Source organism: Alosa sapidissima, chromosome 8 (genome assembly GCF_018492685.1).
Source record: "Alosa sapidissima isolate fAloSap1 chromosome 8, fAloSap1.pri, whole genome shotgun sequence".
In the NCBI taxonomy this organism is placed as follows: Eukaryota; Metazoa; Chordata; class Actinopteri; order Clupeiformes; family Clupeidae; genus Alosa; species Alosa sapidissima.
The window spans coordinates 36,541,672-36,566,265 of record NC_055964.1 but is presented as its reverse complement, the minus strand read 5'-3'; the positions used below and the strand labels follow the sequence as shown (position 1 = coordinate 36,566,265).

The 24,594-nt window shown below is 41.8% G+C and overlaps 1 protein-coding gene and 1 long non-coding RNA gene across 2 annotated transcripts; both read right to left on the bottom strand.

Moving 5' to 3' along the window:
- Positions 1-19,767: 19,767 nt before the first annotated feature.
- Positions 19,768-21,513, bottom strand: c8h9orf116 (chromosome 8 C9orf116 homolog). The gene is made up of 3 exons (XM_042100892.1): positions 21,254-21,513; positions 20,404-20,482; positions 19,768-20,099 (listed from the first exon to the last, which is right to left on the bottom strand). Exons 1-3 carry the CDS (start codon positions 21,370-21,372, stop codon positions 19,905-19,907), a joined length of 393 nt encoding a protein of 130 aa, XP_041956826.1. The 5' UTR covers positions 21,373-21,513; the 3' UTR covers positions 19,768-19,904.
- A 203-nt stretch (positions 21,514-21,716) lies between these two features.
- Positions 21,717-23,851, bottom strand: LOC121715309. Its single transcript, XR_006033578.1, has 2 exons — positions 23,699-23,851; positions 21,717-22,665 (listed from the first exon to the last, which is right to left on the bottom strand). It is a non-coding gene; the product is annotated as an uncharacterized LOC121715309 (long non-coding RNA).
- Positions 23,852-24,594: the final 743 nt, after the last annotated feature.

Genomic DNA, 24,594 nt, shown 5'->3' with positions numbered 1-24,594 from the left:
TTTGCTATGCGGTTACGGTTGAAATATTAGCCCATCCGCGCATCTCTACCACACACGCACACACACAGGCACACACACACACACACACAGGGGCTAACAGCACACACACACACACAGGGGCTAACAGCACACACACACACACACACACACATACATATATGCACATGCACACACTCACGCACACGCACATACACACACATGCATGCACACACACACAGGGGCTAACAGCACACAATTATTAATGGTGACGTACTTGACGCACAGACATTCTCTGAGAATGGATAGCAACACTCTCCGTCTTCTCCAGAGCACTGCAATGAATCACGGGTGTGTCCCACAGGAAATGACATCATGACAGCTAAGCCCGATCTGTGAAAGGACCATCATCAGCCCACCAGAATACACACACGCACACACTCACGCACACACACACACACAGGCGAAGAACCATCAGCACTGCCCAAGTGAGCTTGTTATATGTTGGACTCGGGTGAGTAATGCGAACCACCCTGATTTGCAGAGCAGCAGCTAAGGGCCGGCGTGTTGGCCAGGGGAGGCCTCTGTTGGGGCTGGTGGTGTTAAGGGCCTCTGTTGGGGCTGGTGTTAGGAGCCTCTGTTGGGGCTGGTGTTAGGAGCCTCTGTTGGGGCTGGTGTTAGGAGCCTCTGTTGGGGCTGGTGTTAGGAGCCTCTGTTGGGGCTGGTGTTAGGGGCTGGTGTTAGGAGCCTCTGTTGGGGCTGGTGGTGTTAAGGGCCTCTGTAGGGGCTGGTGGTGTTAAGGGCCTCTGTAGGGGCTGGTGGTGTTAAGGGCCTCTGTAGGGGCTGGTGGTGTTAAGGGCCTCTGTTGGGGCTGGTGGTGTTAAGGGCCTCTGTTGAGGCTGGTGTTAAGGGCCTCTGTTGAGGCTGGTGTTATGAGCCGGTGTGTTGGCCAGGGGAGGCCTCTGTTGGGGCTGGTGTTAGGGGCTGGTGTTAGGAGCCTCTGTAGGGGCTGGTGTTAAGGGCCTCTGTAGGGGCTGGTGTTAGGAGCCTCTGTTGGGGCTGGTGTTAAGGGCCTCTGTAGGGGCTGGTGGTGTTAGGAGCCTCTGTTGGGGCTGGTGGTGTTAAGGGCCTCTGTAGGGGCTGGTGTTAGGAGCCGGTGTGTTGGCCAGGGGAGGCCTCTGTTGGGGCTGTTTGCTTCATCCTGGTGAGAATGAGGGTCATTGTGGCCAAAGTGCTGCCCAGTGCTCCACTCAGGGCTCGAAATTAACTTTTTTTCTCAGTGTCCCGAAGCTGTCCCGAATTCTACTTGGCACTGTCCCGGACTTAACCACCAGTGTCCCAAATTCAAGTTCTTGTTTTTTTCCCCATTCTACATAATAAACAGCATAATAATCAGTAACTTGCATCACTTAATTAACTCGTTCTGGTCCACCATGTCAGATCTGAACAATTTATTAAACACCATTTTATTAACATTAATCATCTGCTGTTTCACACAACACTCATTTTCAGAGATTGTGCTTTTGGCTCTTTTTTGAGGTTGCACTAGACGTTCTCATTGTCCATCGTTTTGACTGACAGGGTTGTAAAACATTACGTCAATAATCTATTTTCACGTGTCTTTAATTTCAATGTCAGTTTGGTGTGATGTCATGGCCACAGATCTCAGTGAAAACAATTAGCGTGGGAAATTACCACGAAGCTGTCAGATAGGCTACTCTCCTGCCGTGCTCTCACCCTCTTGTGCACACTCAAATGCGTTCCCAATTAAATAAAGTAGCAAAACGGAGTTAGATCTGCTGCAACTATCCCGATGTAACAAGCTGTTTTGACATTGTAAACGTTCTCTAAGAAGAGTGTAAAGCAGTTTGCAGTTTGCAGTAGCCACAACGTCGTCTATTGATGGAAAACATAGCGAGCGGTCTATGATAACCTAAATGCTCGGCAGGCCAGATTAAAGTGCGTGGCGGGCCGGATCTATGATAAACTAATAAATGCTCGGCGGGCCGGATTAAAGTGCGTGGCGGGCCGCAGTTTGGACACCCCTAGCCTTAGAACTGCCACAGCGAAATGTCAAATGCTAACTTAAATAACTGTTATCATTGTTATAGGCTACCTTGCAACACTATCGTTTTGTCAAATCGCAGTTGCAGTAGGCTATTTAGCTCAGCATGATATTGGTGACGTTTGTATGTCACTGACAGAAAACACGCAGCGTTTTAGTCAGAGAGGACTGTCATCTCGTCTGTCATGAAAACAAATGCCATTTACCTGCCTGCTAGTTAGGTAAGTTAACCTCTATATCGGAAAGTGACCCATTAGGCCTACCGCCGTCACTTAATATTATATTAATACACTTAACATTTAACCAATTAAATGGCGGATTCCTAAGGAAACGCAAGCACCCAGCCCATTTGGGTATCTTACTATATTTGTACCAAAAATAACATTGTAGCCTACCATGATTTGAAGAGCAGTAGCCTAAACAGTGTTGTATGGCTGCGTGTAGGCTACAAAACCACTTATTTACAGATCAGCTGGCTGACGCTTTTGCCAGCTGTCCGTTACGCCAGGTCAAATGTTGTATCATTTTATCCAGACGAGAAAGATACGTTTAGATTCCCATGTGAACAGTTTAGGAAAAAAGTACCTATTTTGAAATTTGCTTTGCCATTTTTTCTACTGTCCCAGAGTTGTCCCAGACATCATTTTATTGTGTCCCGGAAGCATTTTTTATGGTCCCCGGGACGTCGGGACATCGTTAATTTCGAGCCCTGGCTCCACTCCGTGCCCAGTGCCCACAAAGAGTATAGAAGTAACAAGAGGCGAAACTTCGTTGCCGTTTTGACAACAATCGCTAGATGGCGCTGTTGTCGCGCTTTCGCCATTTTGGACTGAACCAGAGACGGTTGCTAGCAAAGGTTCTAGAGCTCTACGCGCTTCTGGGCTATGCTTTACCGTTAGCAGTAGCACAACAGATATAGATACAACATTAACATTATGTTTGGAAATAATAATAAATAAACAAAGAAAACAGTGTTCTGCCATCAACTGCAATAACTACCAATGTAAAACCAATGAACTAGCATTCCATAGACAAGGGAACAAGTCAACAGGTGCTGTAATGTTAACGTAAGCTAAAACTATGCCATAACCGCAGCAAGTTAGCTAACGTTATGTATTTGGTCGAAATTGAGTCAAGACTCGCAAATTTCCAGAGAAATATGAACACCTAACCTGGCAAATTTATTAATTCATTATATCACTAAATTAACGTTAACGTACTGAGTAGGTAACGTTAGCCACTAGCAAACATTGTAGCCTACCTGCTCCTTTGAAGGCAATATCCACTATGACGAACCTTATGATAATCCCATTAATGTTTCTTCAGCTCCAGTAAGGTTAACGTCAACGATACCGACAGTTAGTTAGGTGCACCTCCGGAAAGTGAACGCAAAGAGTATAGTCTTTGGTAAACGCCAGCCAGCCCAGCAGCAACAGGTGGAATGTAATATCTATCAAGTTCCGCCTCATTTGGCGATGTTAGATCACATGATTGAGATACATCCCGGCGTGCATCATCCGCAAAATACGCAAACAAGCACTCTCACACTATGTAGCCTACATACGCACACACACGCAAATAAATTGTTTCATTGTCTTTGCAATAGTGTAATAGTCTATACAAAAATGCCTTCCTGTAAAGCCATTATATGAATAGGCTAACTATTACTTGATCTGCCAACATGTTTGACTGGCTGGTGTGAAAACTGTAAAGGCATTTTTATTTTTGTTAAAAAAAAAAAAAAACAAAGATAATGAAATTATGCATAACATTTTGAAGTGTGCCAGATGGGTGCAGAACCTGAGGAACGCTACCTTGACAGGTATTTAGCTCCCAGTGGCTCCATCAGAGCTACAGGGTGTGCAGTGCACATTTCCACCCAAGCCAGTTTAAAAGGCCATCAGATGTGTAATTGTGAATATAGTAATAGCATATAATCATATTGAAATATATTTCATATTGAAGTATATTTTAGAAACAAATATTTTATTATAAAAACAGCCATGCAGGAGGCCCCTAACCCACTGCCACCACTGGACATAGAGCAAAAGAGAAAACCACCAAAGACACGTAGGAGTCTACATTATGTTACAGGTTGACTTATTCTCAGTCTTAATGTCTATCAAATAGTATCAAACACCTTGTTCTGCTGTTGAATGATTGAATGCTTTTTTGCTGTTAAATGATTCACTTATGATCTAAGTTACAAACAATGTGCTTTATTTTACAGGGAAACAGAGTCACACCACTCGTCCAATTTTTGAAGAACATAGCTTGCCTGATGATGATGCCGTCGCAGGTCCTTCATCACCAGATAGACCTTTATTACCACCACCAATGCAATCAGACCTGACTGCCGCTACTAAAAAACATGCTATGTATATCAGGTCTCTGAAGTCGCAGATATGTAAGCTGAAGGCAAAAGTAAGGGACCTCACTCGCCAGAAGACCAGCAAGACGGGTGTGATGAGTGAACTGAAGAGACTGTTACCAGCCAAGTCCTATGCTTTTTTCCGCACTCAGCTATGGATGTGCCAGCGCAAGGCTAATGGTTTTCGTTCGTTCGGACCGTTCAAGACAAAGCCTTTTTCTTGTCTCTCCTGCATGCCAGTCCTAAGTGCTATCGGCTACTCTGCAAAGTCTTTTCTATGCCATCTGTCCGCACACTGCAGAAGGTTATTAAGTTTCTCAATTTCACAACTGGCTTTAATCAAAGCATTCTGTCCACCATAAAAAAGGCAATGGAGACCATGACGCCCAGGGACAAGGTATGTGCCATCATCACAGATGAGATGTGCCTCAGACAGGCAGTCCATTATGATGAGCCTGCAGATATAATTAAAGGCTTTGATAAAAAACATACGCAACAACTGGCACAACCGTGGCTTTGAATTGGATGGAGGTGAAATCACCTGGGCTGTTCTGGAGGATCTATATGCTTACGACAGCAAACAGGAGATTCGATTGTCTTGCCGTCTCACAAAGAAGCATGTTTATCTCCCTTTTTTTGCCTTCATGAGAGTAAGGTTTGCTACACAGGTCTTGAGTCACTCAGTTGCTGTAGGAATTAAGACACTGGCACAGATAAAGCAACTCAAAGCCCAACCACTGAGAAACTACATGGCAGCTGCCAAATTCTGCGAAAACTTTGATGGCCTCTTCGACTGCTTCAACTCCCAGCGCCTCAAGGATTCTCGCAAGCTTAAGTCTGCCCTCTCTGATGTATCCGCACATTTTCCATTCTGTGATCAATGTATAGAGTGGCTCCCCCGTCTATGGCTTATTGGTGCTCCCCCCGAAACCAAGCAGCTCCCATGTGTGGAAGGATGGCAACATAACATCTTGTGCCTCAAAATGCTCTGGAGGGATATCCGTGAACGTCATCAGGTGTCTTATCTGTTGACTAATCGGCTGAATCAAGACTGCCTAGAAAATGCATACTCATCCATTAGCGGTATATAACATCAATGTTGTACTCAATTATATACTATATACCAGTGTTCTGTATTCACCTTGCCATACACATATATATGTTTTTTTCAGCCCGTGGCGGTAATCGTGACAATCCTGATTCTGTCCAGTTCGAATATCGGGCCGTAGCCACAGGACTAATGTTTAACAACTCCGAAAAGACAAACTGTGAGCAAGACCTTGACACCTTCCTACTACAGTTCACCACATATGCCTCCCAAGAGAGTCCCCAGGTCATCATTGACGCAGAGATGGTTCTGAAAGAACATGACTACTGTAGAGTGGCTGCAGATAGTGGAAAGTAATGTTTTTTTGTTTTTTTTGCATATTAACATTGCTAATTAACTACTAATGTTTGCTTATATTTTATTATCTATAAAGAAGAGGCAATGGATTGCACTGAGGTCAGGGAGAGAGAGGTTGTTACCTTGATGTATGACTCAGAGAGGCCAGGGAGAATCCTCAGCCAGGACCAGCTATCTACCTCTAGCAAAGCTCAGGACCTCCAAGAACATGAGGTCTTGGCAACTCCGAATCAGAACTGGTTTATGGGGGGGGGGGGGGGGGGGGTCACTTTGAATGTAGGGAAAAACAACTTGAGAAATATGCACACTTACTGTATATCAGTAGATTGGCTAATATTGTTATTGTTTTTGTTCTTAGAGCGGCAATGCTGTCCTGGAGCTTGACGACCCCCCAGAAGATGTCCTGGAAGCACTGGGCAACACGGAAAGGTCATCAGTGCCTTTCAGCACAATGGCAATGTGCTGGTGTACATGGCTGGTGTACATGGCTGGTGTATATGGCTGGTGCACATGGCTGGTGTACACGGCTGGTGCACACGGCTGGTGTATACGGCTGGTGTATATGGCTGGTGCACATGGCTGGTGTATATGGCTGGTGTACATGGCTGGTGCACTGGCAGCAAGGTGGAGGGCAAATTTGGTTGTTCACTTTTCACAACAGCAGCTTCCACCATCACGGATTTGAGTACACTTTCCTAAAACAGAAACAATACACTGACCTCACTTTGGGGAAGAAAGGTCTAAAAGTGCCCAGCACTGAATTAGTAGATGTACTCATAGCCCTGGAGCCAAACTTCAGGAGAAACGTCAGCTCAGTCATCCACACAGTTGGTCTGGGGAGGAAGCTCTTGAATAGCGGCATAGAGGTGTACAACAGTGAGTGCAGGGAAGTTGTGTGTAACAACGAAAAGTGCAAAAACATTCTTGTGTACATGATTAAATTATTCAATAGAGTCAGAATCCATCACATATTACGGACTCAAAATCGACAACTGTCACAGCCCAAACAAAAACGCAACAGAATTTTTTTAAGCTAAGTCATCTCTAAATCTGTCAATTAAATCTCTCTTTATGTAGCAAATGTGCGTTGTACAAAGTTCTTATCAGTTGAGATTAATTAAATTATATTTGTAATAAATGTGTGCACTCTACTTGCAATGTTTGCTTTGATTTGTGTAGACCTAATGCCAGCAGAACGTGGTGATCTACTCAATCACCAATTTTATTACTGTTAATTGTGTGATGACCTTCTGTTACTATTAAATATTCTCTCTTGCCTAATGTGTTGTCCCTTTCATCTATTGACTGTTGATTTACTTTTTATTAAATTTTTAAATTTGGAATGCCTCGAGTGGCGGCAACAATTGTGTTTAAATGTAGTAGCGTGCTTCAGTCATGCAAGCTCTGGCAAGGCGGCAGGCGACTGAGCATAAGAGCGACGTGTTGGAGACCCAGTGGCCGAATACACGCAACAGTTGTATACATAAGAAACATCCAGTAAATCCGTGCAAATAGTAGGCTAAAATGTTATCTCCTGTCAGGCCTAGGCTAGGCTACTTTCAAGATGATTGTGGCTGAAGCAAGTCGGACTCTACATTTGCGACATGAACATAAAGGCCTGCTTGAGTGGGCTATATAAAGGCAGCATATTCATTCATAGCCTATCGCGGAGGGTAGGCCTCTGACTCTTGGTGGACTTTAAAAAGCCTAGATTAAAAAAGTTAAAGCAGATACATACCTTCCAATATTGCCTGTTTTCCGTTGTAGCCTATGTTGACAGCTGCTGGACTGGACGGTGGAAGAATAACGTTTTTTTTTTTTTAAACTCTCAATTAATTACTGTGTGTCACCTGACCCTGGAGTTCGTTAGGGCCATACCATTGGAGGAGGGACCGCTCATAAACTCCCCTTAATTGTTACAAATATAGTTACGACTTCCGAATAGTTTTTGTGAGTGCTACTTTGTTAATATTTGGGAAACTGTGAGTAAGGGGCTGCGACCGTTCTACATGTAGGCTGCTGAAGTGCCGCGAGGGCGCAGCAAATGAACTTCAGAAACAATATCTTTATAAGCTCATGACATTCAGTCTGGTACAAAAAGTTAACGGCCCACCGGGAATCCTCCCGAAGCTCCCGATAGCCACTCCAGGGCTGCATTCAAAGCATTAAATAGGCTAATTTAATTTACCACATATTGCAACTGCATGGTTAACTATAGGCTACCACGAGGTTATTAAAGCTGGTTCCGAATTAGGCTAGTCATTGAATTAATAGCTTTATTTTGTTATAAAAGTCTAATTAATTAGAAACGGATGCATAAGCATTATTTTGTTGTGTATTATTCAACACACCGTTTTAGTTTAGGCTATAGAAATATTAAAAACTAGTAATCTATTCAGCTCGCTTTAACCGCTTTTGAATTGGAACCTCTATGACAGTTGTGTTGCGTTCAGTCCAAGATGGCGGAGCTGCAGCTCGGTTATGGGGGCGATTGTTGCCGTGGAGCGTTCTAGTTTCGCCTCTTGTTACTTCTATACTCTTTGGTGCCTATGGTCCACTCCGTGCCCAGAGCCCATTAGCAGTCTGAGTGGGCAGAGGAGGGTTTACAAAGCACACACTGGACAGGAGGACAAGGCTTTGGTGAGGATTACAGCCTTGGCATCAGGTTGGAGTCCTGATGGTGTGTGTGTGTGTGTTGGCAGTGCAGACGTATGATAAGCGCGTGTATGACGTGTGTGTGTGTTGGCAGTGCAGATGTATGGTAAGCGCGTGTATGACGTGTGTGTGTGTGTGTGTGTGTGTTGGCAGTGCAGATGTATGGTAAGCGCGTGTATGACGTGTGTGTGTGTGTGTGTGTGTTGGCAGTGCAGATGTATGGTAAGCGCGTGTATGACGTGTGTGAGTGTGTGTGTGTGTGTGTGTGTGAAGCGCTGGCTCCAGCCCACCCTGAGCTCCACCGGCTCAGAGGTAGCCTATCATGCACCCAACACACTCACACTACTACTACTTTCCAATGGGAAAGCAAGCTAGCATCATATCATTGATTCCAATGGGGTTCCATTGGAAAGCAAGCTAGCATCATATCATTGATTCCAATGGGAAAGCAAGCTAGCATCATATCATTGATTCTAATGGAAAAGCAAGCTAGCATCATATTATTGATTCCAATGGGAAAGCAAGCTAGCATCATACCATTGATTCCAATGGGAAAGCAAGCTAGCATCATGTCATTGATTCTAATGGAAAAGCAAGCTAGCATCATATTATTGATTCCAATGGGAAAGCAAGCTAGCATCATGTCATTGATTCCAATGGGAAAGCAAGCTAGCATCATATCATTGATTCCAATGGGAAAACAAGCTACCATCATATCATTGATTCCAGTGGGATTCCAATGGGAAAGCAAGCTAGCATCATGTCATTGATTCCAATGGGAAAGCAAGTTAGCATCATGTCATTGATTCCAATGGAAAAGCAAGCTAGCATCATATCATTGATTGATTCATTCAATCTTTATTTATTCTCGGAGGTTCATTGAGGGTATTTTCAGTGAAGCCGAGATTACACAGTAATAATGGAATAACAAGAGATAGTATAATAATTATGAAAAATAAAACAAAATAAAACAAATAATAAGATAACCTACATACCATTATAAATCAGGAAGGAAAATAAAAATACAGAAAATATTAATAATAAAATAATAACAATAATAAAATAACATTAACATAAAACAGGTACAATTTGACATAGGAAGGTTTGTGATTACATATTTGAATTGATAGGAAAGTAGAGAGTTCATTTTTATGTTACATTGGAGATTATTCCAGGAAGTAGGGGCACAATAACAAAAGGCTGACTTTCCCAACTCAGTGTGGATATGAGGAACCTTAAGCATCAAACAGTCATTTGATCTGGTACGTTTGAAATATAACCTGGTCATTTTCCAACAATACCTTTGTAAATAAAGAGATACCAATGATTATGTCTCCTTTCAGTCAAAGAAGACCAACCCTTTCTACCATAGAGGACACAATGATGAGTGCTATAGCCATCACCAGTAATGATCCTCAGGGCAGAGTGGTAGGCCAGGGCTTTAAGTGAGCAAGCAGTAGCATTTCTATAAATCACATCACCATAGTCTAAAACTGACATAAAAACTGCTTCAACATCTTGTTTCCTACATTCCATAGGGAGGTTGGCTTTGTTTCTGTAGAAGAAACCAATTTTTTTGTCTCAGTTTTTTTACTAGGATGGCTATATGGTAATAAAATGTGAGTTTTTCATCCAGCCATATACCAAGATATTTGTACTCAGAAACTCTATCAATGCTGGAACCATTTACAGTTTGCAAACCATTAACCTCAATGTTCCTTGCTCTAGTAAATAGCATATAGTTTTCTTTTCATTTAGTACTAATTTAAGATTAATGAGAGCTTCTTGAAGAACATTAAATGAAAGCTGAAGATTATCAATGGCAAGTTAAACAGAGTCAGCAATACAATACAAAATAGTGTCATCAGCATAAAGGTGGACTTGACAACCATTTAAGGATTTAAGGAGACAATATCATTAATATAGATGGTGAAGAGAACTGGGCCCAAAATGGACCCTTGTGGAACACCCTTTATGATTGGCAAAAACTCTGACTTGACATTTCCTGTAGGGCTGGGATAAACGATTATTTTTTAAACGATTAATCTAGCGATTATTTTTTCAATGCATCGATTAATCTAACGATTAATTTTTTCAGTCCGATTCGATTTCGATTCGATTCTCGATTATCTCCCCATTAATTGACTAATAACAATTTATATATGTTGATTTACCTATCTGAATGAAAAAACATGAATTCCTTAACATTGCAATATATGTTCCTAGGGCCACTGAACTGTTCAATGCCTCACTAAAGGGAAGAGGAGAGATAGACTTCTCTGCTTAGTCTGTCTGCCTCTCCACCCTCTCCATGTTTGAGTACTGACTGCCCACTACTGCTTTACTACTGTTTTACTAATGTACACAGCCTAATGTTTTCACTACTGTTTTACTGTTTTACTGCTACATCACTACTGTTTTACTGCTACACTGCTATGCTATATTAGCACACATGATCAATGGCTGCGGTCAGGCTTCTGCTACAGTACTGAATGAATGAATGGCTATAACCCTATTACCTCAACCTGCTCTTGCACTGACATAAGTTTTTTATTTCACCTTGTCTACATTATACTCTACTCCAGTGGTTCTTAACTGGTCTGGCTTTGGGACCCACAATTTCCCATGTTCATGAAGTCGCGACCCATATATATATTTTATAGCGTTCAAGACAACAGATATGGTGAGCTACTTGCTAAGACAGGCGAAGTGCCTGTAGGCCTATTTGTTTGGAACATGCTGTTTGGCATTACATTTGTGAAGTCTCCAACTCCTGATGTCACCTTAAAGTACTTGATAGGACAAAACTTGACATTTTTACTCATGTTCCAGCAATTGTGAACATCGCACACTGTGGATTCTGCACCATTTCGTCTCAATTTAAGTCTATTTGAAATGGGCGATTTCTTCTCTTTTTTTAACCACAAGCTCTGCGACCCACCCAGAATGGTTCCGCGACCCACCAGTTAAGAACCACTGCTCTACTCTCCTATTTGTCCATATTATTTATGCTGGTCTCTAGACCTTACTCTTGCACTATTGCACTGTTGGACTAATGTTGGACTACTTTTTGCACCTTAACCATGACACTCACTCTCTTGAGCACCTTGCCATGCACACATAACTAAGGACTACTGTATGTTTGGACTACTGTTTGCACCTTCACCATGACACTCACTCCCTTACACTAGCACCTTACCAGTCCCGGCCTTGTCACTACAAGCGTCTTATGCTGGATCACCCTCAAGCACATTGGACTTTCTTAATTTAATTTATATAGTGTATTTAGTATTTAGTTTTGTTAGTTTTCTTATCTTCTACTGTGTTTATTGTACAGTGGAGTTTAGTTATATGTTTATACTTATACTTATAATTATTTCTTGAATTTCCCCTGGGGATCAATAAAGTATCTATCTATCTATCTATCTATCTATCTATCTATCTTATGTTTACCATTTCTGCTGTAAGTGCATGTTGTGTGTGATGTATGTATGCTACTGAGACCCTTGAATTTCCCCTTGGGGATCAATAAAGTATCTATCTATCTATCTATATGTTTATTAGAGGGGATGCATCCCCTCTATTGAAATCCGGAGACTTCTTATTACTGTGCATGAAAATGCACTGTACTGTTCTTCCTAGGCAACTTCAACTTATTTTTATTATTCCGCTTACCACTTTTTCCGTACGCAATTTCTCTTGAACAGTTTAACTTAGAAACTTCATTCAAACTTTGTAACGTAGGTCTTCAAACAGATCGGGTTGGTATGACTTTTCAACTTTGAAACTTTTCAACTTTTTAAACTATTAAAAAAAAACTTTTTAAAAATACCCATAGACTTAACATTGCCGATTGTGACATCATAATACGGCCGTTAAGCAATTAGAATCCTATGGCAGGTGTTCAGGCCACCTGCAGCCTCAGGCTTTAAGCATACAATCTGGGTCAATTAAGACTACACATCCTATTCAACTGTTTCCTCTGCCCAAAACTGTTTCAAATTAAAAGTCCTCACTACAATAATCCACTGTTAAACAATGTAACCCATTAAACTACTGAACTTTTTACATTCAACTTTTAAACGGTCTACTTTTAAACTATCATTAAACTATCTATCTATTAAACTAGCTTTCTATCAACAACTTTTAAACTATCTACATTCAACTTTTAAACTTTTAAACTATATACATTCACTAGCTGTCTATCAACAACTTTTAACTTGTCATCAACTGTCAACACTTTTCATCAACTATGACTCCTACCCACTGTAGCTAGTTAACATGGTTAGCAAAGTTAGCATGTTAGCATTGCTAGCATTTTAGCAAAACTGCTAAAAATGATTAGCTAGGTTAGCTAAGTAACATGGTTAGCATAGTTAACATGCTAGCATGTTAGCATGCTAGTTAGCATAACTGCTAAAAATGATTAGCTAAGTTAGCTAAGTAACATGGTTAATATAGTTAGCATGCTAGTTAGCATAGTTAGCATAACTACTAAAAATGATAAGCTTGGTTAACTAAGTCACATGGTTAACATAGTTAGCATGTTAACATTGCTAGCATAGTTAGCATGTTTAGCAAAACTGCTAGAAAATGTTAGTTAAGTTAGCTAAGTAGCATGGTTAGCATGTTAGCATTGCTAGCACTACTATAAAACATTAGCTAAGTAGCATGGTTAGCAGAATTACAAATCTTAGCATAACTGCTAGCAAACATTAGAGCCATTCCAACTTTCAGTTATCGTCAAATATCTACCTATACACAGCCATTAAACTATTTGAATATCAACATTCATTAAACTGCTAGAAAACGTTAGCTAAGTAGCATGGTTAGCAGGTTAGCATTGCTAGCACTGCAATGAAACATTAGCTAAGTAGCATGGTTAGCATAGTTAAAAATCTTAGCATAACTGCTAGCAAACATTATAGCCATTCCAACTTTCAGTTATCGTCAAATATCTACCTATACACAGCCATTAAACTATTTGAATATCAACATTCATTCAACTTCCAGTCTGTCAACAACTTTTAAACTATTTACCTTCAACTTTTAAACTATCATTAAACTATCTATTAAACTAGCTGTCTATCAACAACTTTTGAACTATCTACTATCTATCAACAACTTTTAAACTATCTACATTCAGCTTTTAAACAGTCTACTTTCTAACTATCAACTTTTATTAAGCTATGCAACCACCATGTCTATCCTAGCATCACCGTAGTAACCATCTCTGTATTATCTGTTTTAACTATACATGATATTTTACATCACATCTTTAGCATTTTCATGCACTGGTAATTCCTTGGAATTGCATTTCTAGTTACAGTGCATGAAAATGCACTGTACTGTTCTTCCTAGGCTTCTTCTTATTATTATTCCGCTTACCACTTTTTCCGCACGCAACTTCTCTTGAACAGTTTAACTTAGAAACTTCATTCAAACTTTGTAACGTAGGTCTTCAAACAGATCGGGTTGCTATGTCTTTTCAACTTAAACTTTTAAACTATATACATTCAACTTTTAAACAGTCTACTTTTAAACTATTATTAAACTATCTATTAAACTAGCTGTCTATCAACAACTTTTAACTTGTCATCAACTATGTCAATACTTGTCATCAACTATGACTCCTACCCACTGTAGCTAGTTAGCATGTTAGCATTACTAGCATTGTTAACATTTTTAGCAACACTGATAAAAATGATTAGCTAGGTTAGCTAAGTCATATGGTTAGCATACTTAGCATGTTAATATTGTTAGCATGCTAGTTAGCATAGTTAGCATAACTACTAAAAATGATTAGCTAGGTTAGCTAAGTCACATGGTTAGCATGTTAGCATTTTACTTAGCATAGTTAGCATAACTACTAAAAATGATTAGCTAGGTTAGCTAAGTCACATGGTTAACATAGTTAACATTGCTAGCATAGTTAGCATGTTTAGCAAAACTGCTAGAAAACGTTAGTTAAGTTAGCTAAGTAGCATGGTTAGCATAGTTAGCATTGCTAACATGTTTAGCAAAACTGCTAGAAAACGTTAGCTAAATTAGCTAAGTAGCATGGTTAGCATGTTAGCATTGCTAGCACTGCTATAAAACATTAGCTAAGTAGAATGGTTAGCATAGTTAAAAATCTTAGCATAACTGCTAGCAAACATTAGAGCCATTCCAACTTTCAGTTATCGTCAAATATCTACCTATACACAGCCATTAAACTATTTAAATATCAACATTCATTAAACTTCCAGTCTATCAACAACTTTTAAACTATCTACTGTCTATCAACAACTTTTAAACTATCTATATTCAGCTTTTAAACAGTCTACTTTTAAACTATCAACTTTTATTAAGCTATGCAACCACCATGTCTATCCTAGCATCACCGTAGTAACCATCTCTGTATTATCTGTTTTAACTATACATGATATTTTACATCACAACTTTAGCATTTTCATGCACTGGTAATTCCTTGGAATTGCATTTCTAGTTATTATTATTATTTTTCTTTTTACCGTTTTGTGTGCGCTATTAAGCCCAAACCGCTTAACGTACAAATTTGGTTCAAACACCGTTCCGTAGATCTTCCAAGGCTTTACCGTCCTATCCGTTTTTCATTTTTGAGAAGTTTATACTTTTAGAGATATTTGTAATTAAAAGTGTATTTTTCCCCCATAGACTTGAATGGGGGCTGTGATGTCATAATAGAGCCAGCTGCGCTCGTTAAGTAGTTCTCAGAGCAGTTCCCAGGCTAATCAGAACACTGGCACAGGTGTCACCTGTGAGGAATTCAACTGTCTCAGCCTCTAAGCATACAATCTAGCTCTACCTGAACTACACATCCTGTTAAAGTGTTTCCTGTGTGTCAAAATAAAAGTCCCAGCCATATCTCATGCATTCAGCATTATATCTCCAGAACGGCTTGACGTACATGCTTCAAATTTGATACGAGTGTTTTTATGGACTCAAAGATGAAGTGAGTTGATGTTGGAGGTTGAAGGTCAAATGTCAAGGTCAAAATCATGTCAAGGCAATTGTAACACTAACACAGTTAAAAGGCTGCTGATGTGTGGATGTAATAACGGTTCGTACTTCTTCTTGGGAGTTGGGACAAGCACTTTTGAGTCTTGGAAAACACTTTTCCATTTACATCGGGATTTTGCAAACATTCAGTGTCAGAGTCAATAAAATGAGCCCTGCATGAGTAACGAAATTGACAAGCAGCTGTAAGTAAGCATGCTAAACTCGACATCCAAACAGTATTGTAACTTAAGATACTGCTTGATTGCATAACTTAACTAAGTTTAGTCTCCTCAATGTACTATGTTGTGATAAGACCTTAGCAGAGTTAACGTTAATGCAGCAGTTTTGAACAAATTTGCGCAGCATGGTCACGATGCTAAGCGGATTTAATAGCAATTTAGCCCGCCGTGTTCTATGCAATGCTTCTATGTGGCAACAACAATCCTTCAACAATCGTGAATATTTTGTTTTAAATGCACATGCAGAGGAGGAGCAGCGGGCTCGTTACGAGAGAGAGCGGGCGGGGCGAGGCTGTGTGCGTAAAAAGTGCAGCTCAATGAAAGGATTTTTATCTTATCTTTAATTTAAATAGTACAACATAGAACATTAATGTGTGACGGCCGGTTTTGATTTTGTGGCGCCCACCACAGATTAGTCAACGTATGGGAAACACTGAAGGTGTAAAATTAAAAATATTTGGCAGCATGTGTTTTGGGTCTGACAAATCGACGCACATTTTTGCGTCGACGTATTTTTTGCGTCGACGTCATCGATTACGTCATCATTTGTTGTCCCAGCCCTAATTTCCTGACCTCACACACTGAAACCTCTGAGATAAATAATTCCAAAACCATTCACATGCCTTATCATCCAAACCAATATTATGTAATCTTTGTAAGAATAAGGGATGATCAACTGTATCAAATGCTTTTGACAAATCAACAAAAATGGGAAAGCAAGCTAGCATCATATCATGGATTCCAATGGAAAAGACGGCTAGCACATTTCATTTAGTTATGAATTCACAGGACATTCAATCCTTTTACTAATACAGCGGTTATAAAGAAATATGTATATGTAACTAAGTCATGCCGAAACTTACTAACTAGCTAACTGTGGAACTTCAGTATAACCAAAGATCCTTAATGCTTCACTTTAACCCTCTCTGGTATAACTAACATAGCCAATTATCTCAGCTTTCAGTATTTCAGTATTTCAAGTGATAGAATTATGGTATGACTTAAGTTTAGTTGACGTTAAAACATTTAAAGTTAAGCTTGCTAAACCCACAGGCATCTTGACTATGTGCGTGCGTGCATTTGTGTGTGTGTGTGTGTGTGTGTGTGTGTGTGTGTACTGTATGTGTGTGAGTGTGTGTGTACTGTATGTGTGTGTGTGTGTGTGTACTGTATGTGTGTGTGTATGTGTGTGTGTGTGTGTACTGTACTGTATGTGTGTGTGTGTGTGTGTGTGTGTGTGTGTGTGTGTGTACTGTATGTGTGTGTACTTCTCACTTATCACACATCCTCATCAGCCCCCCCCCCCACACACACACACGATCAGCCCTACAGCCCTCACACACACAAACACACACGCACACACATCAGCCCTAAAGCCCTCTCTCCACACACACACACACACTCACACACACATCAGCCCTACAGCCCTCTCTCTCACACACACATCAGTCCCACACCCCACAAACAGACACACACACACAATCAGCCCCAGAGCCCTCTCATACACACACACACGATCAGCCCCAGAGCCCTCTCACACACACACACACACACACACACACACACACGATCAGCCCCAGAGCCCTCTCACACACACACACACACACACACACACACACAATCAGCCCCAGAGCCCTCTCACACACACACACACACACACACACACACAATCAGCCCCAGAGCCCTCTCTCACACACACACACACACGATCAGCCCAGAGCCCTCTCTCTCACACACACACACACACACACACACACACACGGAGCCCCAGAGCCGTTACACACACACACACACACACACGATCAGCCCAGAGCCCTCTCTCTCACACACACACACACACACACGCACACACACACACGCACACACACACGCGCGGAGCCCCAGAGCCCTCTCTCACACTCTCACACACACACACACACACCGCGGCTGGCCTGAGGAGCACAGGAGGCTCGCTCGCCTAAGGTTCAACAGTTACCTAGCAACCATAAGAAGACAAAGTTAGCATGGGGGGAGAGAGATGGAACATGGCCTAGTTTTTGTGAACCCCCCCCTCCCACACACACACACACACACGAACACACACACCACACACTCACAGACAGGCACGCACCCACTCACACACAGGTACCCACACACACACACAAACAGGCACGCACCCACGCACACACACACACGTAAACACTCAAACAGGCACCCACACACACACACAGACAGACAGAGTACTTTTTTAACAGACTGAAGCATATGCGACATGTGTTTCTACACCCTGATAACGTTTCCTCCTCCTCCATTTCCAACACTAAAAGAGTCAAAGGGCAAGTGTAGCAAGACTGGCCTTCACACACACACACACACACCCAAACAGGGCAAGTGTAAAAAGACTTTAGAAACCCAGTGTATCCACATCAACAGACAGCACAGCTATAGTCTAACGTGGCAGCACTGACGCCACATCAACAGACAGCTATAGTCTAACGTGGCAGCACTGACGCATATTTCCCACCCACTTCCTACAGCTTACTGAAAACACTCGACCATGAATCAACTAGCCAGCCAGATCCATCAGTGAGCTTAGCTACTAAACTCGGTGGCCATGGCCCCAGCCGTGGCGCGGCTGGCTGGGGCACCTGCACCGTACACCAGCGACCCAGGTTCGATTCCCGCCCCGTGGTCCTTTCCGGATCCCACCCCGACTCTCTCTCCCACTCGCTTCCTGTCATTCTCTACTGTCCTCTAAATTAAAGGCATAAAAGGCCAAAAATATATATATATATAAAAAAAAAAAACTCGGTGGCCATGCTTGAAAAGATGCCACAACTGAGCCTCATCTGAAGGTATTGGCTAAGACCTGAACAACAAGAGATGGTGGAGGGCTTTGTTAAAATGAAATATATGTCTCTTCTATTTAAGCTAGAGCTCAATATACTCACTATGTGCTGATCTAACCGGCCCCCTTCTGTGACGCCCAAACGGATGCTTTGCAGGCTAGCACAGATCTACATGATAATGAATGCAGTGAAAATGTGTGCAAATGCAATGCCAGGCTAGACACTCTCTCCCTCCTCTCTCTCTCAGACTCACTCACTCACACACACACAACCCCCACCCTGTGTGTGTCTGCCTTTCTCTGCATGCTCTCTCTAAATGCATTAGTTCTTTTGGGGTAGTACAACCGGGGCAGCCCCACTGAGGCGTCAGATGAAATATTAATGCAGTTCTGCTTGCAGTTCTTCTGAGCATCTGGGAGGAGTAGGACTCCATCAGTTTCCACAGAAGAGCTACACTGCCTCCTCCACAGCACCGAGGAGAGGGCGGGGTTGCAACTGGAGAGGGTGGGGTTGCAACTGCCAAGCCAAAGCCAAGAGAGACAAGATGGAAAAAACAGGTAGCCTAGGCATGCAGTACGGAGGGCCCTAAGGGTCATGGAGTACGGAGCCCCCTAAGGGTCATGATAGTGATTTTTAAAAATGTATTTATTTAGTTAGTATTTTTTATATACAATAAACCAGTTTGCACACTTTTTGCACTTGCTCATAGGGAATGCAAAAGTATCGTGAGGGAGCAAAAAAGTATCTCAGAAAAAAAAAAACCCACTGCCATGCTCCGTAGTACAGAGTTACAGAAAGACAATCAGAGCACATCTTCCTCCCGTCATGCTGCAGATATATTCAATAGACACCACCTGGTGGTTGAATCAGGAACAGCAACTTAAAGAAATGCACAAAAGTGAGATGTTAGGGTAGGTTTTGTGGTACCATGTTTATTTTAATTTAACAAATAGAATTAGGTACTAAAATCCAGCATCTTCATGAACAGAGCCGAGGTAGGTGGTTAAATGCTCTAAAACCAAGATACACACACACAGTCTGATCCCAAAACACTGGATTAGACTCACTCAAGAACATCCTCAACTGCACAAACTGAGCCCTCGTGCAAACGGCAGCTCTAACAGAATGCATTAACTTCCGCCACCGAGCCAGATGTACACACGCACACACACACACACACACATAATGCATAAACTCTCAAACCTATCTAAGTCATGGCGTGACATCACAGGTCCAGTGTTTATTGAGCTTCATCCAAAGGAGCAGGTGCAGTGTGGCAGCGTGTAAAGTCCCGCCACCGAGCCAGATGTACACACACACACACACACACACACACACACACATCTCATGGCTTGCTCACTCCCTCCTTGGCGTGGGCCTGGCAGGAGAGGGGGGGGTGGTGTGGAGCGGGGAGGAGGGGGGTGGTGCCTGGCCGCGAAACGATGCTCTTCTCCAGGGACGTGTTGAAACCGTTATCTCGGTACATTCCGCTCTTCAGCAGAGGGTCAGAAAATTTGCGATAACTCCCGTTGAAAGTCACCTAAAGGCGGAAGACTATGTTAGGCTATTCCATTTGGTCTAAATAATGGAGGAAGTTTTAACCGGCTTAGCGCCAGTAAAAATATCTGGACAAAATAACTGCCAGCTGTGTGTGTGTGTGTAAGATACTGTAGGCTATGGAGAAAATGAAAAAGGGGTAGATTGCTGAAAATTCATGTGTGCGTGTGTGCGTGTGTGTTTGTGTGCGTGCGTGCATCTGTGTGTGCGTGTGTGTGTGTGCGTGCGTGCATCTGTGTGTGCGTGTGTGTGTGTGCGTGCGTGCATGCTTTACTTATTCTACTCACAGGCATTTCATGGACTGTAGGTTTCTTGCTGCCGTATATTTGGTTTGTGGTCTGGTAGAGTGGAATGTTCACCCTCTTGCTGAAAAAGCCAGTGGTCAACACAGTGGTCAACACAGAAGATATGATATGTGTGTAGGTGAGCCATGTAATAGCCTTGTGCGGCAAGTTGGGCCTGCTGCATTTTATTTGACAGAGTATGAATTTGGATGCAGCAGCCTACAGGTGCATCTCAAAAGATTAGAATAACATGGAAATGCCCATTACCCTGCAAAGACTGGGATTAAGGCTCAGGAAGCCATTGCCTGTGCTTTGACTAATAATAATAATAACAATAATAATAATTAATCTAGTCTTCATTTCTAATGAATCTAGATTTTTAACTTAAATTTTAACTTTTCCATATTTTTTTAGATGCACCTAATTAGCAGGCTACCATGAAGTATCTCATTCAAGTTCCACAATATACCAGATAAGGACGCATCAGTTCCACATCCACCACACGAGCTCATCCGGATTTTTGAGAATAAAAATGTGTTGCTATAGGCCTATAGCCTTTATGTGAAAAGGCCTAAATTCAGATGCAACAATAACGTTAAAGATGAATCTTAATCCTGCGGGTCTGACCCACAATCAAAACCCGTAGCAGATAGGTGAGCACTAGGCCTATCTGAGGACTTTCAGGCAGATCAAATGCGCACAAAGGTAGGGCCTAATTTGAAAGCACAAAGGGAATTACTCATTTCTGCCTGGGTATGTCCATAATATAATGCTATTTTCAGTAGATAATTTCCGCGGGTAGTTTGAAATGCAAAGAGAATTTGTGTCTAGAAGCTAACGTTAGCTTACTGACCTGTAGCCTCGGAAGCAGTCAGGATGGTTAAACCTCTCAGGAAGACTTTTATCAACTTTGTACACATCACTGGTTTTAAGCGGGACATTTTCGACCTCCTGACTGTCCTCCTTGTCCATCTAGCACCGACGTTCACTAACCAGAAAATAATTCTACACTTAAAATATGTTCAGGTTAAAACACCGAGTTGAAGAAGTAGCCTGGGCAAATGTAACCGAATGAAGAATCCTGGTTGCTACAAACACCTCGTAGTTATGTGACGTCATGACGTTCCATAAGGGAATGTAATGGCTAGTTTGTATCAGCGCCTCTCTGGACGGCTCTGGATCTCTCTCTCTCTCTCTCTCTCTCTCTCTCTCTCCTTTTCATTGTGTTTGTATGTGTGCGCGAGTATGTGCGCGCGCCCGAGAGAGAATGAGAGAATAAAATGAGTGAGAGAAAGTAAATGAATAAGAGAGACCAGTTTATGCTCTTATCCATGCAATGTTTTTATTACATTCTTTCATCAGGTTAGGCCTACATTTTTTCATCATGTGTGGTTGTTTGTCATATGAAAAGTAAAAATCAATATTTAAATCTCCTCATAGCCCACAGGAAGGCTAATGAAACAGGACAGTCTTTCCCAATGACATATCAGGACCTTTAGAGAAGCCAATCAGCAGCCCAAATGGAATCCTGCTGGATATTAAGACAGCAATTTACAGCTGTGCGGAGAAGATTGCAATCTAGACAGCAGGGCTCTGAAGCTTGAATAAAATAAATTACTTGGGAAGAGAGGGAGATCAAATTAACAGGGGACCATATTAAAACATACTTGAAAGACTTTCGCCCCTTAATCTGCAATAAATAAATAAATAAAGGTTAGTAATGCTCTGTTCCAATCAGGAGGCTATTTTCAGTTCAGGAGCTTTTGGGACCTGTGATTCAGTGTTATATTTTACCGCGCTTTCAAAAGGGTTCACTATCACCATACACTAACAGCTTTCAAAAGGGTTCACTATACTACCGTACATTAACAGCTGCTAAGACCCAACAGAGGTTAACAAAAACGCATCACCACCAACCCAACCCAACTCCACCACAGCACATCATAGAGCAGTGAATGTTTAATGAACAATGCAAACGGTTCCATAAATGTGCAGTTTAAATGTTGCGGCCTATAACATGCTGTAAAGCTCAGTCCGCTGCATGCATTGAAATCCTCGTAGGTCCAGTCCCGTATGCCCCTTCCTGGGCGAGGTTGCGGGCAGCTGGTAGTGGCCGCCACGGTGCATTATTACTCACGGTACGAGTTTGAGGCAGGCCTAGCGCGTACCAAAAGTAATAATGCACTGTGAAGCAGCTTCAAAGGGATGATGATGATGATGATGATGGTGCTGGTGGCGGGTAGAAGGCCAGGCCGACTCTTCCCTCTGGAACAAGAAAATAAAAATAAAAAGCCTTCAGTGTTCAGTTTATATAACAGATATATGCAAAGAATGCATGTGTGTACAGGGGTTTGACAATCCATTTGAATCCATAGTAGCAGGAGAATTTCACAAGTACATCACACCCTATTGTGTTGTATGAAATACCATATTTCCCATTGTTTTGCCACTACAGATAATAGGTTCCCATTAAGGTCGATAGGTCTTGAAGCAAACTTAAGAGGACATTTATAAGATGAAGTGCGAGGCAATTAATTAGCATTCGCCTAAGTAACATGAGTTGGGAAATCTTTGCAAGGTCTTTCCTTGACCACAGACTAAAATGAGCATTCTGAGTGGATACATTGTGAAAATGCCCGATTTTTGCATTTGATGTCAAATGCAGCCTACAGGGGGCGTCATATCTCACTGTAAATGAGTTTCCAACTCGGCCCTCTCAAACGCGATTCCTGCTCCGAAGTAAGGTGTGGATGAGTGGAGCTCTTTCAATAAATATTTTGTTAAGTAGATACGCTGGAGGCAATAGCCTGTTTTTTTTGTTTTATTTGTTTTTTCACATAGCCTACCAATTACTTTTTATCGCCCCCAAAAGCTTTACTGATGAGTACTGATGAGTATTATGAACAAAGTTTCTGTTACAGTCAAAAGGGTGTGGACATATTTGTATGGTTTCTTCGACCAGTCTGTGAAACTAGGCAGAATGTTATTCAGTAATAGGCTACCTCTTTAATTCCCCACAGAGGTTAGAGAAGATTTACTTAATTAATTGCGGGATATCAAACAATGTGAAATAAATAAATAAATAAATAAATAAATAAATAAATAAATAAATAAATAGGCCTACACGTCATCCAATCCATACATTGCATATTATTCTGGTCTATTTAGACTAGTGATTAACGTGTGCTGGGTTGACGGGTTATATAGCCTACATCAAATGCATGATTTTATCAAACTGACATTGAGAGTTCACATAGGCTAATTTGTTACTCCTGAATAGTGTAGAAAAATACTGTACCTTCATGAATTAATGCCTTTACGCAGGTCCCGCGTGCCTCTTCTTTCGAGTAGTGTCAGCTGAAGTTGCCAAATATGAAAGAAAGACATTTTCCAGAAGGACGCCGTTTCTAACACATATCCCAGTGCGGAGGTGAGTTTGTAAATGTCGCTGGGTGGACTGGAAAGAAGTTTGTGGTCGAAGGGGAGCTTTTTATGCGAACCTTCCTGTGGAAGTTAGGAATTGGACGGTCATTCCCAGACCGGAATTCCTGTGTGTGTTTCGCGCTGATAAAACTGCCCTAAAGGATGAAGCTGAGGTTGCGTCGTGCTGATCAAACCGCTCTAAGGGACAGCCAAGCAGGGTAGCCGCTGCTGCGTGCTTTGAAGTGGTTTGTGGTTTTGTGGTTAAAACGCAGACTAAAGTGTCTTTAAGGGATTTATAAGTAATGATTTATTGGTGGAAGCCAGGATGACACCTCGCATTCCTGCGCTTTCTGATTCACACGCGGTGGGTGAATTTCGCGCGCAGTGCTGCATTTGAGAGCATGCAACATTTTGTGAAATAAAAGTTCGGCTCAGCTTCGACACATTACATTATACAGACTCATTCACTATAGTAATGAAGTGACCTCCAAGCTATCCAATGTGAAACTATTATGGAGACGCTATTTAGCCAAACAAATCAGTTGTGTTCAAGATGATCAGTAGCCTATAGTCCTTCAACAAATCCAGACAAGTTGTGGAATTGTGCCTCTAATACAGTGCAGTGGGATATATTTGGAAAATATTCTGTATCCAAATATGATCACCATGGAAACACAAGTCAAGCCACCACATGGCCAGCTGATTCTAGAACAGATCATGTGACCCGAGTCAGAGCCCTTGTGGTTCAGGTTCTGTGCCACAGTGGCTGGC